Consider the following 17554-nt stretch of genomic DNA (forward strand, 5'->3'; position numbering starts at 1 on the left):
TGTTTGGCATCTCTTTCCCCTCTCCCCCATTCAGCCTGGGAAAGGCTGCCAGCAGGTTGAAAATCCGTTTGAATCTTTCTAAAGGCTTTGAGGATTAAGGAATTTCTCAATTTGCCTGATCCTCCATTCGGCCACCTCGCTGCACAAGGCCAAAGCTGCGCTGGCGGCTGTGAACAATGGTGGGAACGAGCCAACTGTGGAGAGTTGCAAGCAGTCAGCGCACTACACTCTAAATGGTTGTCACTGTTATGGTCACTGAGGGCCAAACTTTACCACGGCTCTAAAATCCACTCTTTCCTGTCACTGAGTAACTTTAACCACTGCACCTTTGACTGAACCCATTCAAAGCTGAGGCCTTGTCAGGAATTGCATAAATGACTCCCATGAGGAGAACTCAAAGGTCCTTCCCTCCCCGCTGTGTTCTGCTAGCCCGTTACCCAGATGTGTGTGATCACTGGTAGCCTGACCTCTGCGCAGATGAAGGATTTACTGAATAATCATATCTACGTGAGCACTCTAAGCTGCTTTGCTGCCTGCTTTAAATAATGAAAGAGAAGGCCCCTTTTATTTTGGCCTTCTGGGCGCAGAATGTAATTACGAACCTCAGAAACTGGATCCAGATGCCGCCTGCTCAGTTGGAATTCCCAATAATTCAGTGTGTTGGTGCTTTACATTCAATGGATTAAATGGCTTTCTCAGAGCAGTAGAGAGCGATCAGGTTGCAGACGCTATTGCTTGTATAGTTTCTAATCCTCTGCTTCACCTTGTGATTACCAGAGTAGCTTTTCGGAACAGGAGCTTGGTAGCTGAAGCAATAATTTAGCTTGAGCCTTTGACCCCTGATTGGGCAGGGAGGCTCTTGCCCCGATTTTAACCTGACCAACCCGGGTGTAAAGTGGGCGTCTGACCTAAACCCGCCCCCTTCCTGCTAGGCGAGTTAGGTTAAAATCGGGGCTCTTGTCTTTCAGTGTAGTCTTAGGTAAACACTGTCTAGACTAAGATGGGGCATTTAGAGTGGGAACAAAATAACTAACGAGAGTGAGAATGAAGACAAGGGAGATAATCTGAGAATGAGAGAGAACATAAACTGGTGGGAGGGGGGAAAGAGAATCCATAGTGAAAGTGTTTGCATGTGTCACTTATAATGAGTAGGCACCATATTTAAACATTTAGCAAACCTTTTGGGGCTCGGGGATGTAAATGAGTATTGTTGTCATTTTCAGCACATTAATGCCACAAGTGAGTGATAAAATGATTCATTTCAACCCAATTCATGTTATCACTGTATGTATAAAAAGTGAGAAGAGGCATACTTGCATGAAGAGAATGCATGTCTTTTTAGTTTGAGTCAAAAAAATGAGTTAATCAGACTGAGGAGATCTTGGTGGGAGACGGAGGGCCACTGCCTTGTTCAGTAGCTGGTGAGTTATTTCAGGGCTCCTATTAATTCCTGGGATTTAACTTTATAAAATGCTGATGGCCGTATAAATGAGGGAACGGGGGAAATGGAAACATTGATTTTCTTGCAGCTTACTATACCAATCACTCAATCTGTGATTGTAGAATACATCTTCTCTAATTGGCCACCTCTCCCTAGAGTGGCGGAAAATGTTGAAGGACCTCGCCATGATGGCTGACTTGTACGTTACATCCCCTCGGAGTTCTCAAGACTGCAGCACCTCCAACAGACGGATTCCTTTGTCTCAAACAATGTCATCTCTCAGCCTAATGAGGCCCCAAGAACATACCTGCTGGATACAGTCGATTTATCATACAGAGTATCACTGTTCCAATGTGGAAGAGCCTGGAAGTGAGCCTCAACTAGAGTAGGGTCCTCTGTACAGAGCCAGTCAGGAACTAGTTTAAGAAAAGTGAGGCCTTCATTAGGGCGCCATTTCCCCCTCCTCAGAGCCTGTGCCCTAAAAGCCAACTGCCATCGAGCGAGAAAGCCCCATCAGTCACTGGGTGGGGGGGGGGTGGTGTGGAAGCAGGCACAGGTTAACTCTCATGCAACTCAAAGCTACAATCCTCGAAAGAATCCATCAAACTGCCAGTGGACCTAGCATCAGGCTCGGCACAGAACGTTCTTCGCAGGCTGATTAATTAGAAGTGCCAGGAGCAGCACATTATTGTGTTAAAGTAATCTAAAGAAGATAAAGTGGTCTAGCCTGAAGAACCTCAGCAGGAACAGAACTGCCGGTGTTTTGCTCAGCTCTTCCAGCAGTCTCTCGTACAAAGTGGAGCCAGCTACGTTATCACCATCAAACGCCCAAAGGGATCTGTCAGAATACTAAAATAGATAATTACATGAATATAGAGTGATGTTAAAGAGCTCCAACCCCACTGCTAATTCATATAGTACATAGTGATTATTTACACTAGAGGAGCTCCCGTGGTGGCGCTCATGATGAGTCGGGGGAAGCGCTCCTTCATAACAATAGAGGGGTTTTATTTCAGGTCCAGTGGTGCATGGTGACGGAATAAGTCCAATTCTGATTTTATTAATGGGTGAAGGATTTTTACCAGTGCTTTGAAGATCAGGTTCTGCAACCATTTATAAATGAGTGACATTGATTACTGTTATAGGTTCCTTTTCCTATTTATTTGATTTTTTTAAATTTCTTATTTGTTTTAAAGCCCAGGATACATAAGAAGATTTGTAGGTAACATGCAGGTAGTATGTAGGGTTTAGTGGGGATGGGGATGGGGTTGCGAGGTTTTGGAGCCGTTTTAGTAAGGAGTGGGGGGGGGGTAGTTGGGCTTTGGTAGAGTTGGTGTCAGTGTATGGCAATACTTTGGAGAATGAACCAATGGCTTGGTAGCACGGGCGTGAATGTGGAGTTTGATTGACTGGGTTATTCTTGGGATCTGGCAGTACTGGAGTATGATGGTGCTGAGGTATAAAGCACTGAAGGGGATCCTGTCAGTACTGTGAGGGGCCCAGAGTCTGGTAGAACTGGGGACAAAGCAGTTTGGTTGCACTGCAGAAGGTCTGGCAGCATAGGAGAGCTGGTTCCTGGGATCTTGTAGCGTTGGGTTTGTCAGAGGATCCTGGGATATGACAGCACTGGGGGGGGGGAATAAAAGGATCGGAGTGTCTATTGGCACCACTGTGTCTGCCAATGAGTTGGAGGCGGAGCAGAACATACGGCAAACAATGTAGGAAAAGGATGTAAACACCGGGTAATTGTGTGGACACTTAAGAGAATTAGAGCCTAATTTTAATCTAATTATCTGAAAACCAGTGGGCGTTTCAGGCTCTGGTACAAAACTCAATTGGAAACTGGACGGGGCAGTAAATGGGTGAAACTTTGCCATAATAGGATCTTTGCCCACTTATCTGACTAATTATGCCCATTAAAAGGGTGTAACCAATCAGTAAATCTACCCTTGTGTGTACCAGAGTCGCACTTGGTTCTGGTCTGTCACTGAGGGCATGAATCGCGCCCGGTTTAAATGCTGACAGTAAATTGTAGTACTCAGCAAAAGTGCAGAGACATTGATAAAACACAGAGGAGTGTGTGGAGAGACTTGAGAAGCTGGGGTTGTTATCCTTAGAGCAGAGAAGGTTAAGGGGAGATTTGATAAAGCTGTTCAAAATTATGAGGGGTTTTGATAGAGTAGATAGGGAGAAACTGTTTCCACTGGCAGGAGGGTCGATAACCAAAGGACACACCTGGTGAATAAGAACCACAGGGAAGATGATGAGAAATCTATTTACGCAGAGAGTTGTTATGATCTTTAATGCACTGCCTGAAAGGGTGGTGGAAGCAGATTCAATAGTAACTTTCAAAAGCAAATTAGATATATACTTGAAAAGGAAACAATTGCAGGGCTATGGGGAAAGTGTGGGGGCAGTGCTACTAATTGGATAGCTCTTTCAAAGCGCCGGCACAGGCATGATGGGCTGAATGGCCTCCTTTTGTATTTTAAGATTCTACGAGTTGATGAGTCTGAGGCTGCCCTGTGTGACACTCTTTGATATCTCCTTCATTGCTCCATGCAGCCTTTGCATTGTATTGTTTGGTATGGTCTGCTGAAAATGTTAGAGGTTTCAAACATCCAATGATCTCTTTTAGACAGGCACCAACAGATGTGAAAAATATTTTATTGTAGTGAAATTTGAGATGGCGTCTGGAGGGGGAAGGAGCATGAAGGATGAATTCAAGTAAGCACTCCGCTCCCCAAGTGGCTTAGTGAGTTAATGCATGTCTGCTATAATACTGAGTTACACCAATCCAAAGGGCCCAGGTTCAATTCCTGCTTCTCAATAAGTCATACTGATTACAATTGGTATAGGACAACAGTAAAGTGAAAAGATAGATTACTCTGTCAGGTCAATAAAATATTAACCTCTCCACAGATGCAGATGGACCTGTTGTGTATTTCCACCATTTTCAGTTCAGATTTGCAATTTCTTTTCTTTTTAATTGATCTTAGTGTCACTGGGGTAAAAGGGGGAAGGGGGGAAATGCCCAGGGTTCCTGCTTCTGATTGCTATCCAGTGATCCCAGCTGGAAAGTTCATATGTGGCTGTTGGCTGTCAGGAATGGGCTTTGCTGTGATGCCCCATGCAGTTGGATAGCCGGTCGACACAGCCTGTCTAGACTCACACGTGAACAATGGCCACGTTGAAGTGGTGTCAGTAACCATGGCACCATATTCAATCATGTATCAGTGCCTTTAAGAGAAGGAGGAGAGAACTGAGGAACACAATGTAGAAAGTGGCGCTCTGCTGTTTACCTGGTTGTTCGCTACTAATTCTGCACAGGCAGCTATTTAGATAAACCTTCACTGTGCTTCGTTCACCCAGGAGAGAGATGCACCGAATGAGGGTCGTACTGTGGACACGCAGCCATTCCCACCACACACGGTGGTTCCTGTGTCACTGCTGTTACTGCCCTCTGCCTGGATTGCTGGAGGGCCGACGGGGAGCTTTCAGCACACTTTCCCGATAGCTGGCTGATGCACGGTGAGCCTTCCAGCTCCCAGCCTCCAGCTTGTGGCTCTTCTTCAAATAAATTAACTTACTGAATGTGCACACAGGCAGCTCATTTCCATCGGATGCAGATTAGCTCCTGATTTGGGTTTTTCAAGGAGCCATTCAAAAGCCTCATTTTTATTCAGTTCAGATTAAACCACCCTGTCGCTGGCTTACTCAATTGATCTGTTATAAAAACTACACAAACTATCAACAATGAACAATTTCTCACAGAACAATAAATCTATAATGCAGTGTTATTTCAGGTTGATTTTCTGTGAGGTATTTTAGTGTTATTAATGTGTAACTCTCATGCTTATCATACAATAATACCCAGTATGTTTTTGGGTATCATGATCCTGTATCAATTATCAGCTTGGTTCAGTTGGTAACACTTTTGCCTCTGAGTCAGAAGGTTGTGGGTTAAAGCTCTTTTCAAGGACTTGAGCACATAATCTAGACTGACACATCAGTGCAGTACCGAGGGAGTGTTGCACTGTTGGCGGTGACATCCCTTAGTTGAGGCGTTAAGCCAAGTCTTTAGTCTGCCTGTTCCAATGTTTCATATCATCCTTACAAATCCTATACTATTCAAAGAAGAGCAGGGACTTGTTCTGGTGTCCTGGCCAGCATTCCATCCTCAACCAACAGCACCCAAAGCTAATTAACAACATTGCTGTGTATGAAATCCTGCTTCAAAGTAATTCACTGTATAAATGTATGTCCTTCTTCTACAACCTCATACAATGCTGCTGTACACATTGTCACATATACTTTATGTTGCAAGGTGTATCACTTGTATGTGCATCTATACACGTTTATTATATATTATATATAATGGAGTTCTATACCCCAGTAACACACAGTACATTATTAGACTATATGTATAGTATTATGTTACTATATATAGTATTATAATAGTGTTACTGGGGTAGAGCACTGCATTATACATGATATATAATACACTATTACTGGGGCATAGCACTCCAATATATATGATATATAATACACTGTGTATTACTGGGGTATAGCACTACAGTATATATGATATATAACCTACTGTATTACTGGGGTATAACGCCCCAATATATATGATATATAACATACTGTATTACTAGGGTTTAATGCTCCAATATATATGATATATAACCTACTGTATTACTGGGGTATAACGCTCCTATCAAATCCTTTTGTAATTTTAAACACCTCAATTAGATCATCCCTCTGTCTGTCTCTTTCTCTCTCTCTAAAGAAAGAAAGACTTGCATTTATATAGCGCCTTTCATGACCTCAGGATGTCCCAAAGCCCTTTGCAGCCAATTAAGTACTTTTGAAGTGTAGTCACTGTCATAATGTAGGAACCACGGCAGTCAATTTGCACACAGCAAGGTCCCACAAACAGCAATGAGATAATGACCACAATCTGTTTTAGCAATGTTGGTTGAGGGATAAATATTGGCCAGGACTCAAAGGAGAACTCCCCTGCTCTTCTTCAAATAGTGCCATGAGAGCATTTACCTGAGAGGGCAGACGGAGCCTTGGTTCAACGTCTCATCCGAAAGACAGCACTTCCAACAGTGCAGCTCTCCCTCAGTACTGCACTGAAGTGTCAGCCTGGATTATGTGCTCAAGTCTCTGGATTGGGACTTGCACCCATAACCTTCTGACTCAGAGGTGAGAGTGCAACCACTGAGCCACAGCTAGCACTCGCCTTCCTGCATGGCTTTCACACGTTTTGTTTTCTTGGGGTGTCTGTATTACTAAGTCTTTTTCTCCCTGTTTCTATCTCATTCGTTCTTTGAGTCTCTCCGGCCCTCTTTCTCTTCCCTCTCCACTGTCTCTGTGTGGCTCTCATACATGTTCCTTTACTGACATACTCTATCTATCTCTTACCTTTTTTAAAACCTAGGGTGTGAAAGAGAGGGATAATGTCAGGAGGTACTGGGCAGGGTTGAGGCTGGGGTTTGGGGTTGGATCGTTGAGGGAGGTGGGGGCGACATCCTTGAAAGGAATAGGGGAAAGGCAGGATCTGGGAGTAATAATTGATGATGGGGTGTAGGAGCGCTGGGGTCTGGAGGTGACTTGGCCCTGGTAACATTTATGGGGGAGCTCATAGGATGCACTAATGTCTGTGAGCCCTTTGGGATGGGGGGCTGAGAGCACTAATGGGTGATTCAGGAGACCTGCGAAAACTCAGGAGGTTGGGGGTTTTGGAGAACTGGTGTTATTAGAGTCAGGATAGGGTTTAGGGCACTGCAGAGCCTCGGAGCATGAGGGGGACTGGGGGGGGGGGTTAGCTTGAGTATGAGAGAAGTGAGTGGGGTGGGTAATTGTGAAAGTAATGGGGACAGATGCATTGACGGGGGATTGGTTCTGGGAGCACCAGGTTCGGGGTACGGTGTGATATGCGTGTTACTTCAACAAGTACGAGCGAAGGCAGGTTTTGAAAATATAAAAATCAAGGAGCTGGGGAGATCTGATTTGTTCACTTTTAGTCAATTGGATATTTGATTGGCCAAAATGAGGAATTACCTGTTAGATTGCCAATCATTAGCTTTTGCCCTGTGGATGTGTGACACTTCCAGGTGCGACGCCTTTGAAAGGTATGACACCATAAGCACACCCATGCCAGCATTCAAACTCCACATGTACACACGCATGCAAAATCACCATGCACATTCCACAAGTACATAAGTTTGCATGCACCGGACACACAATCGCACACATATGAGGACACATGCAGACATGCAGCCACACAAATGAGCAGTCACACCTACATGTAGAAGATGAAAGATGAGCAAGTGACCATTTTCTTAGTTTAGGGTTCTCCCTCCGTGCCCCTTGTGTTGATTGAGATGTCTGACTGTAGCTGAGGAACAGGCAGATTCTATGCTGACCCCCACCTGCTTCTTCACGATGGGCTGCAATTAATCTCTGATTGGCAGCATTCACTGAAATGAAAAAGAAAAGGTCACGACACAGACTCATCTGGTAAGAATCAATCTGACATTTGGAGTTTTGTGTCTACATGCGGCTCATTACATTCAGTGATGGAGATGACGCATTCAATTGCTCCTTAATGAGAAAATGGAATTAGTTGCTAGGGACCAGAATTCTGACCTGGAATATTGGGTTTTCTGAAGTATAAATTATAATTTCAACATTTAACACAGTACAGCAAAAGCTTTGGGATGTCTGCAAAGCACTTCAGACCTTCACAACATTTAATAGTAATGTGAAATTAACCCTTCCCTTCTAAATAAAGAGTAATTCCAAACTATTATACAATAATCAACCCTTGCTCTGCTGAATAAACAGCTAAAAAGAAAGAATTTGCATTTATGTAGTACTTTATCACATACCAAAGTACTTCACACAACGAATTGCAGTCACTGTTGTTATAGAGGCAAATGTAGCAGATATTTTGCACCCAGTTAAGGTCCCACAAACATCAATGAGGCAGACGATTAAAAATAAAAACAGAAAATGCTGGAAAACACTCAGCAGGTCAGGCAGCATCTGTGGAGAGAGAAACAGTTAACCTTTCATCAGATGATTAATCTGTTTTTTGGTGTTATTGGCTGAAGGAAGAATGTTGGCTGGAACATCTCTCCTTTGAAAAGTACCGTGGAATTTTTAACTTCCACCCATGCCACCAAAACAGGTGAGAAGTCACATACGAGATGGTAGCTCTGAAAATAACAGCCTAGATTTTGTGCTGATGTCCTGTAGTGGGGCTTCAACCCACAGGCCTGGAAATTCAATGCAGGGAGTGGGGCGCGGGCTGCCCACGCCTGGTCACGTGGTCCCTTGTTAGTGCCACACAGCCAGCTGGGCCAAACTGCCCCGGCACAGACCGATCCTCAAGGCCCAGAGCTGCCCGAGGTCATCCTCCACGGCCATCTGAAATGTCCTCAATGGAAGCTCAGCAGCCTCCCATCTCCTAAGCTCTAGGCACTGGGGAAACACTTCATAGGAGCGCACAAGGCAGGCATTAAGGATGACTCTTAATTATTTCTGTCAACTATTAGGTCACAGATGGAATTGAGTTGTTGGATATAGTGTTTTTTGTTCTGGATTTGCTATTGGTGTTAATATTTGTAATGAAGTGGGAGCAGGCCCTATGTGGCTGGGCTGAAGGATGGTGATGATAAGGATTGCGGGACTGTTGGTGAATTGGGGATGGGAGGGATGGTTCACGTGAAACGCTCTTGGATGAGTTGCACTGAGAGCTCTGGCAGCTGGGGGCACTGGTGATAGTTGCTGCTCCAGTTCCTCCTCCTGCTCATGCAGCACTTCTCGTTGCCCAGGTGGTGGTGAGGGCTGGTCCCTCATGATGGCAAAGTTATGCAGCAGACAACCACAGATCTGGATACCTATTCAGGGCTGTACGGCACAGCTCCTCCCAAATGGTCCAGGCAGTGGAAGTGTTGCTTGAGCACGCCGACTGTCTGCTCCATGACGTTTCTGGTGGCAGCATGGCTCTCGTTGTACGCCAGCTCTGCAGCTGTGCCCGTGTTCCTGACAGGATTCATGAGCCAAGTCGCCCAGTAGCCAGTCGGTGACCTGACCCTGATTGAAATAAAGGTGATACGATGGGCTGGCGCAGGATGAATGAATCATGACTGCTGCCAGGAAACTGGGCACAAACATCGAGTTACATCGAAACTACAGCACAGAAACAGGCCATTCGGCTCAATTGCTCCACATGAGCCTCCTCCCTTCCTACTTCATCTAACCCTATCAGGATACTCTTCTATTCCTTTTTCCCTCATGTACTTATCTAGCTTCTTGTGGTAGCGCGTTCCGTATTTTTACCATTTTTTGGGTAAAGAAACTTCCTATTGGATTTATTAGTGACTATCTTATATTTATGGCCTCTAGTTTTGGATTCCCCCACAAGTGGAAACATTTTCTTTACATCTACCCTATCAAACCTTTTCATTATCTTAAAAACCTCTGACAGGTCACCCCTCAGCCTTCTCTTTTCTAGTGAAAAGTGTCCCAACCTGTTCAGCCTTTCCTGATAAGGATATCCTCTCAGTTCTGGCATCATTCTTGTGAATCTTTTTTGCACCCTCTCCGATGCCTCTATATCCTTTCTATAATATAGAGACCAGAACTATGCACAATATCCAAGTATGGTCTAACTAAAATTCTATACAAGTTTAACATAATTACTTTGCTTTTCAATTCTATCCCTCTAGAAATGAACCTCGGTGTTTGGTTTGCCTTTTTTATAGTCTTATTAACCTGCGTCGCTACTTTTAGTGATTTGTGTATCTGTATCCTGAGATCCCTTTGCTCCTCTATCCCGTTTAGATTCTTATTATCTCAGCAGTATGTTGCCTCCTTATTCTTCCTACCAAAATGCACCACCTCACACTTATCTATATTGAAATTTGCCAGTTATACACCCAATCTGCAAGTTTATTAATGTCTTCTTGCATTTTGACTCATTCTTCCTTTGTATTAACAACACCCCCCCAATTTGGTGTTATCCGCAAATTTTGAAATTGTACTTCTGATTCCCGAATCCAAATCATTAATATAAATTGTGAACAACAGTGCTCCTAGTACAGATCCCTGTAGAACACCACTTCCCACATTTTGCCAGTCTGAGTAGCTACCTTTAACCCCTACTCTCTGTTTTCTGTTTTGTAGCCAACTTGCTATCCATTCTGCTACCTGTCCCCTAAATCCATATGCTCTGACCTTAGCCACGAGTCTACAATGTGGTACCTCATCGAAGGCCTTTTGAAAATTCAAACATATTACATCTCAAGGGCAATTAGGGATGGGCAATAAATGCTGGCCTTGCCAGCCACACCCACATCCCATGAACGAATAAAAAAAAAATCTACTACATTACCCTTGTCTACTCTTTCTGTTGCTTCTTCAAAGAATTTAATAAGGTTGGTCAAGCATGACTTTCCCTTCTGAGATCCATGATGACTATTCTTTATTATATTTTCATACTCTAAATGTCTTTCTATTACATCTTTGAGTGAAGGTTCTATTCTCTTTCCTACCACCAATGTTAAGCTAACTGGTCTATAGTTTCCTGGACTTGTTCTATCTCCTTTTGTAAATATAGGAATAACATTAGCTGTCCGCCAGTCCTCTGGCACTATTCCATTTTCTAGTGATTTTTTATATATATGTAATTGTGCCTCTGCTATCTCCTCCCTAACTTCTTTTAATATTCACGGATGCAATCCATCCGGACCAGGGGTCTTAAGTTTAATTAATTTGGAATCCCTTTCAATTGATCAAGATGCCAGGCTGGTAATGGGGAGCACGCAAGGCAATATGTGTGCCATCTATGGTACCTTGCACCCTGGGGAAGCCTGCAATGCTTCATGGAATGCATTCGAGACAGTTTTCTAGAACAATATGTTGAGGAACCAACTACGGAACAGGCTATTTTAGATCTAGTATTGTGTAATGAGACAGGGTTAATTAGTAATCTTATAGTGAGGGATCCTCTGGGGAAGAGTGATCATAACATGATAGAATTTCATATTGAGTTTGAGAGTGATGTAGTTAAGTCCAAAACTAGGGTCTTAAATTTAAACAAAGGCAATTATGTAGGTATGAGGGGTGAGTTGGCTAAGGTAGATTGAGAAAATAGATTAAAAGATATGATGGTAGATAAGCAATGGCGAACATTTAAAGAAATAATTCATAATTCTCTACAAATATGCATTCCCTTGAGGAATAAAAACTCCACAGGAATGTGATCCAACCGTGGCTAACTAGAGAAGATAAGGATGGTATTAGATTAAAAGAAGATGCTTACAAGGTTGCCAAAAAGAGTAGTAAGCCAAAGGGATTTGGGTGTCCTTGTATACATATCACAGAAATTTAACATGCAGGTACAGCAAGCAATTAGGAAGGCAAATGATATGTTAGCCTTTATTGCAAGGGGGTTGGAGTATAAGAGTAAGGAGGTCTTTCTGCAATTATATAGGGCTCTGGTGAGATCACACCTGGAGTACTGTGTACAGTTTTGATCTTCTTCCCTAAGCAAGGATATTCTTGCCTAAGAGGGGGGTGACAAAGGTTCACTAGATTGATTCCTGGGACGAGAGGTTTGTCCTATGAGGAGAGATTGAGTGGAATGGGCCTATATTCTCTGGAGTTTAGAAGAATGAGAGGTGATCTCATTGAAATGTATAAAATTTTTAGAGGGCTTGACAGGGTAGATGCTGAGTGGCTGTTTCCTCTGGCTGGAGAGTCTAGAACTAGAGGTCAAAGTCTCAAGTCAAGAGGTCGGCCATTTAGGACTGAGATGAGGAAAACTTTCTTCACTCAGAGGGTTGTGAATCTTTGGAATTCTCTATCCCAGAGGGCTGTGGATGCTCAGTCGTTGAGTATATTCAAGACTGAGATCGATAGATTTTTGGACACTAAGGGAACCAAGGGATATCGGGATAGGGCAGGAAAGTGGAGTTGAGGTGAAAGATCAGCCATGATCTTAATGGCGGAGCAGGCTCGAGGGGCCGTATGGCCTACTCCTGCTCTTATTCCTTATGTTCATAATGTGGGCAAATCCCAGTGCTCTCTCTGCTTCGGTCTGTCCATTGGGAAAGAGATGTAGGTGTTCCTCCTGGTGTAGAGAGATTCCATGTCCTCCCAGACACAACGGTGGACAGCAAACTGGGATGATGTCACCTGCTGTAGCCTAGAAGAAGCCCATTGCATTAAATGTAAGGACCACGGTGACCTCGACAGCCACAGGCAGTGCTGCCCATGCCCTGGTGTGAGGTACGAGTTGTGGCTACAGCAGGTGACATAGCTCAGTGACAGCCTCCTTGGTAAAGTGAAGGAGTCAGAGACATTGCTGCTCAGTGAAGTTCAGGTAGGAGAAGTGCTCCCTGAAGACCCGCTGGGGGTATGGCCTCCTGCACAGGGCCCTCCTCCTCCCTCTTCTCCCAGCTACTCTCTCCTGTCTTCTTGGATGGTTCCCCTTGTCCTCCAGCCCCAAAGGCAGCCCTACCAGACCATCCATGACTGCAGTGAAATTGTTTTCGAAGCAGCCAAAAGCAGTGTAGCACCAACAAAAACTTATTCTCAGAAATCAGTTATAGAATTGAGAAAATAGCCCAAAAAACCCCAAAAGTTAACCAGCAGCATAAAGGACAAAACAGCAACTAACCTGTATGTAGTGGATGAGCCCTTTAAATAGCACTGCTGAAGGGTCCTTACTGCCTGTTAGCACCACGAGTTGTTGGGCGAGTTTCTCACGAGTGAGTCAGGTGCTGGGGCAGCCCAATTTCACAAAGTGGTACAGCAAGCGTAGGACCCTTATTTAAATATTTTAATTACTGTTTAACATACTTGCAGTGCGTGTCCTGGACGTCTACGGAGGAGCCCGATCCAATATGGCAGGCGACATGCTGCCAGCATGAGACAAGCACGCCACCCGCCATATTGGCCGCTTAGGCGTCCGTTTAATGCCTGTAAAACGGGCGTGGCGCCAACAAATATCTAGGCCGCAATCTTTAGTCAGAGGCAAGAATACTACCATCAAGCAGCTATCTAGTTACACAATAAACAACCCTCACCCTCCTGAATGATACAGTTACACAGTGATTAATCTTTACCTTACTGACTAAAGATCAGTAAGTTATATGTTATTAATCAGGCCTGAGGCAAAGTACGGGCTGTATTAAATTTTGAACATAAACAAAGACACCCCAAGTCGCTGATTGTTTTGGCTCCAGATGATTACAAGCCTGTTCTGCTGATGACAAAACTCCAGCATGTTACTGAAAAAAATGTATTCAGTAATTATTACTGGCTGCCCCAGTGATAAGCTTTGCTTTTTTGGCCCTTACAACTACATCATTCTTTAGCGTGAAAATTGGGAGTGGGCGTCGATTTTGGCCATCATGTCTGATTAGTGTAATATGTCCTCATGGGGAGTGAACCATTAGCTCCTACATGGCTCAGGGCAAAACATTAGGTGCTCTTGATTCTACTCACTGGATGATTACCCTCCCACCCTACTCCCTCTCCCTGCACACCACCTCGGTTACTGGTTCCTACTGACTTCATGCTCTGGGATGTTCCCATTATTAGAGATGAAACAGAGGACTTCGGACTCCCCATAACTCCAATACCAAACCAGAAAATATCACCTCGGGGTGTTAAGGGGAGATGTGGCCTTACTCAAAAGGATAGAGAATGTCTGGTTTGTCAATATTGTACTGGGAATCAGTGTTTTCTTTAGGTCTCAGACAATTGCTGTGTAATGAGGGTGAGCAGTGTTATTTCCACTACAGTGATCATGAGAGGGTTGAGAAGGTTCTTGCCCAATTATCTTTTACCTTGGTCTTTTCAAGTATGATGACATAGATAACGTAGAACTAAACTGCCACAGTCTGGAGCTACTGAGACACCATCTCATGCCACTTTGGGACCCATGTCTGCCATGGGAATTTACTTAATAGTGTCTTCAGTCGCTGAGTGAGTGTTAAGACATACTTAACATACCGTTTATGTTACGTACCGTTTACATACCATATTAGACTGGTGAGAGAGCAGCACTTCCGTCCAGAGCGCCCTGTAGTTCCAACAATCCAATTCCCATCTGGAGAGCCCTATATCCCCATGAGTACAGTGCGGAACTCCCATTGCTCAAGTGTAGGGCAGTGGACTTCAAAGAAGCCAACACACCGTCCTCTTTCTGCCAGAGGTGGGGAATGTTGGGAGAGAGGGATGGTCTAGGACATGGACTCCTTCATCACAAGATACCCCAGGAGAGGTGGACAGGTTTCCCTTTAGGTGGTGTTCATTAAGGGCAGGATAGCTCTAGAGGAAGAGCATTGGGCTGCAATTAAGGGGAAGGTAGAGTAGCTGTAGAAGAAGGGGATTGGACTCCCATTCCAAATCTCTACTAGTTTCAACAGTGCAATTCCATAAGGATGACTCCGTTTAAGACCACTGAATGAAGCATCCCATGATGACACAGTCTTTGAAAGAACTGCCTGTTGTGACACCCATCAAACCCAGAAAGTTTATTCCCCCCTGCATTGTTTTCATTTTTGGAAGAGTCCCTGTCCTAGACCATCCCTCCCGCCCAACACTCCTTCGCCCCCACCACTCCCTGCTCCAGGCTGAAGGGAGTGCGTGTATTGGCTGGCTTGAAGTCCACATTGCAGGAGGCAAGAAATGTTAAAAAGATTGTTCCATCACTGATTTCAATGTAATAAAGTATTTTTAGAGGACGTGAACTGATGCTAGTAATCACCAAAACCTTGTTCCGTAGAACAGTTATCAGTGAGATGCTGTTGTAAAACCTTCTAACTCTCCTTTCATTGCTCCCATCAAGGTGCAAGTTGGAACCACACCTCAGGACCAAAGAATTGTGGGATATGTTTGCTGCACCCATTTGCAAGCTCTGGCAGGTAAGCAGACACTGAAAGGATAAATTCATTCATTTGTCAATCCTTGATTTTTCCTCATTTCAGGACCTCTCCACTTTTCCTTTAGTTTGCTAGTTCTTCCTCAGCGGAGCAGAAGAGTCAACCAGCAAGTTTCCTCAGAAAGCAGGTTCTCCCATATTAACAAACTCCCCCCGCTCCCCAAACTCCACCCTCTGCAAACTCCCTCCCAAACTTCTCCCCGCTCTCCCAAACTGCCCCCCCGCAAACTCCCACCCCACAAACCGCACCCCCCGCAAACTCCCTCAGCTCCCAAACTGCCCCCTTTGCCAAACTGGCCCCCCCTGCTGCCAAACACTCCTCCCCGCTCCCAAACTTCCCCCATTCCCAAAATCCCCCTCCCTGTTTAATTTTGTTTTTATCTCCAATCTCCATTTGGCTGTTGGACTGCTGCTGTTCAGTAGGACGTCTGGTAGCTCACCTTGGATATCGGGTAATTTCTTTTCAGTAAATGCACAAGTCTGTCGCATCCCTGGAATATACGCTTCCTTCCTTTGTGTAGAATTCTGGATTAAATAATTAACGATCCATGCACTGAATCCTTCCATCATTTGGGTTTTAAGGGTTTTTTCCCCGTTTGTAATATTGTAAGGACTGTCTGAATGGATTGAAACATGCCAGTACTCCTGGCAAACTCATTCCTCCTTTATGCTTGAAGCCAAACACTGACTTTGGCCAATAAATGTGTAAACGCGACGAGAACAAAATGGAGGTGTTGGGAGGGAGCGCGGATGGACAGTGGGTTAGACGATCCCAATACTGTTGGTTAATAAACACTGCAGAGCACCTCTCTGTGCTGAAGATGTAATGTGGCTGCATGTTCATTTTCCGCTACATCGGACAATGTATTTAATTAAGAAGATGCTGTGGTGTGGTTAACATCTACCTCTCACTCAGGAGACGCCGCCATTCGCTGTGAACAGATGGACCACCTGCTGGACTGGCTGGCTGAGTTCCAAAAATCTACCTCTTCATCAAGCCCCGCCAATCCAGAGGAGCTGCTGGCATTCGACGTCCTGTGTGGGGATCTCAACTTTGATAACTGCTCCTCAGGTGAGTCCCTCCCTTGGCACTGTCCGAGGGGGCAGTCATGACGGCTTGGGGCTTAAGGCTCCAGTTACGGCTTGCGCCGATGGTATCGCTCGGTGATCTGAAGCACTGTCATAGTTAAAAACAGTCAGTGCTACAGCTCTCCCAATGTTCCTTCACCAGATTCCATGCACCGGGGAGCATTTAATTACTGACCGGTTATATATAACTTGTCCAAGTACACACACCAAGTTCCCTCTCTACGTTGCTCTTGGTACTCTTTCCTCTCAGGGCTCGCATCATCTTTGCCATCTTCCCTGCTACTTGTCCTTCTACACTCCCTCCTACATTCCCATTATTACTGTGAACATTTTCTGCCCCTATCATTCCTCTCTGTCTTGACCTCACTCCCAATATTGTTCTTTGCTTGTTTTCTCTGTGTCGTCTCTGCTGCCTTTATCTCAAGTCTTTCTCCATTCTATTTCCCTTTTATTCTTCCCCCTTGCTACGTCCTCCTTATTCTCCCCCATCCTCCCTCCCCTTTATTCTTTCCCCCGCTCTGTTTCCCAAGGTTCACAGTCAAGTGCTTAATAATAACACTCAAACACAAAGTTTCCTTGGTTTGGTTAATCCTTTGTAGCAAAATGATAAGCAGATTCTTTGTAAACAGGTTTATGATCTAATCAGCACTAGTGAACAGGGCAAATCCACAATTAGTTATTGTGCATTGCAGCCGAACACAGCACACAAACAGCTCGTATCTCTGGGCAGCATCAAATATCAGTGCACCTCCACCAAATTGAAAATTACCTTAATATGTTAATGTATCACCAACTAATGGCTTTTCCATTACTGTAGGTAGAGTACTTCCAGCCTACAGTAACCCTCCACACACCTGGCAGCTGATATTCTGCCCATCCCCCACAGGGTAGCCTTTGATTGAATAATGATTACCTGGGGCCAGACCCAGGCTCTCATTTAGACAATAGAAATAGTTGAGAAGCATATGTTAGCCTCTACTTACCTTTTAAAAAATAATTTTGATATTTTTAAAGATCCAGCTCCATCAGGTGAACAAAAAGTGCAATTTGAC

General features: G+C 44.5%; 1 protein-coding gene across 1 annotated transcript in view; it reads left to right on the plus strand.

The window, feature by feature from the left end:
• smpd3 (sphingomyelin phosphodiesterase 3) overlaps nucleotides 1-17554 on the plus strand; it is a 124916-nt gene that overhangs the window by 81145 nt on the left and 26217 nt on the right. The window contains exons 3-4 of the mRNA XM_067997718.1: nucleotides 15321-15396; nucleotides 16330-16485. Coding sequence (XP_067853819.1) covers nucleotides 15321-15396; nucleotides 16330-16485 — 232 coding nt within the window. The remainder of the gene's footprint in view (nucleotides 1-15320; nucleotides 15397-16329; nucleotides 16486-17554) is intronic.

This window comes from Heptranchias perlo, chromosome 16, assembly GCF_035084215.1.
Source record: "Heptranchias perlo isolate sHepPer1 chromosome 16, sHepPer1.hap1, whole genome shotgun sequence".
NCBI lineage: Eukaryota > Metazoa > Chordata > Chondrichthyes > Hexanchiformes > Hexanchidae > Heptranchias > Heptranchias perlo.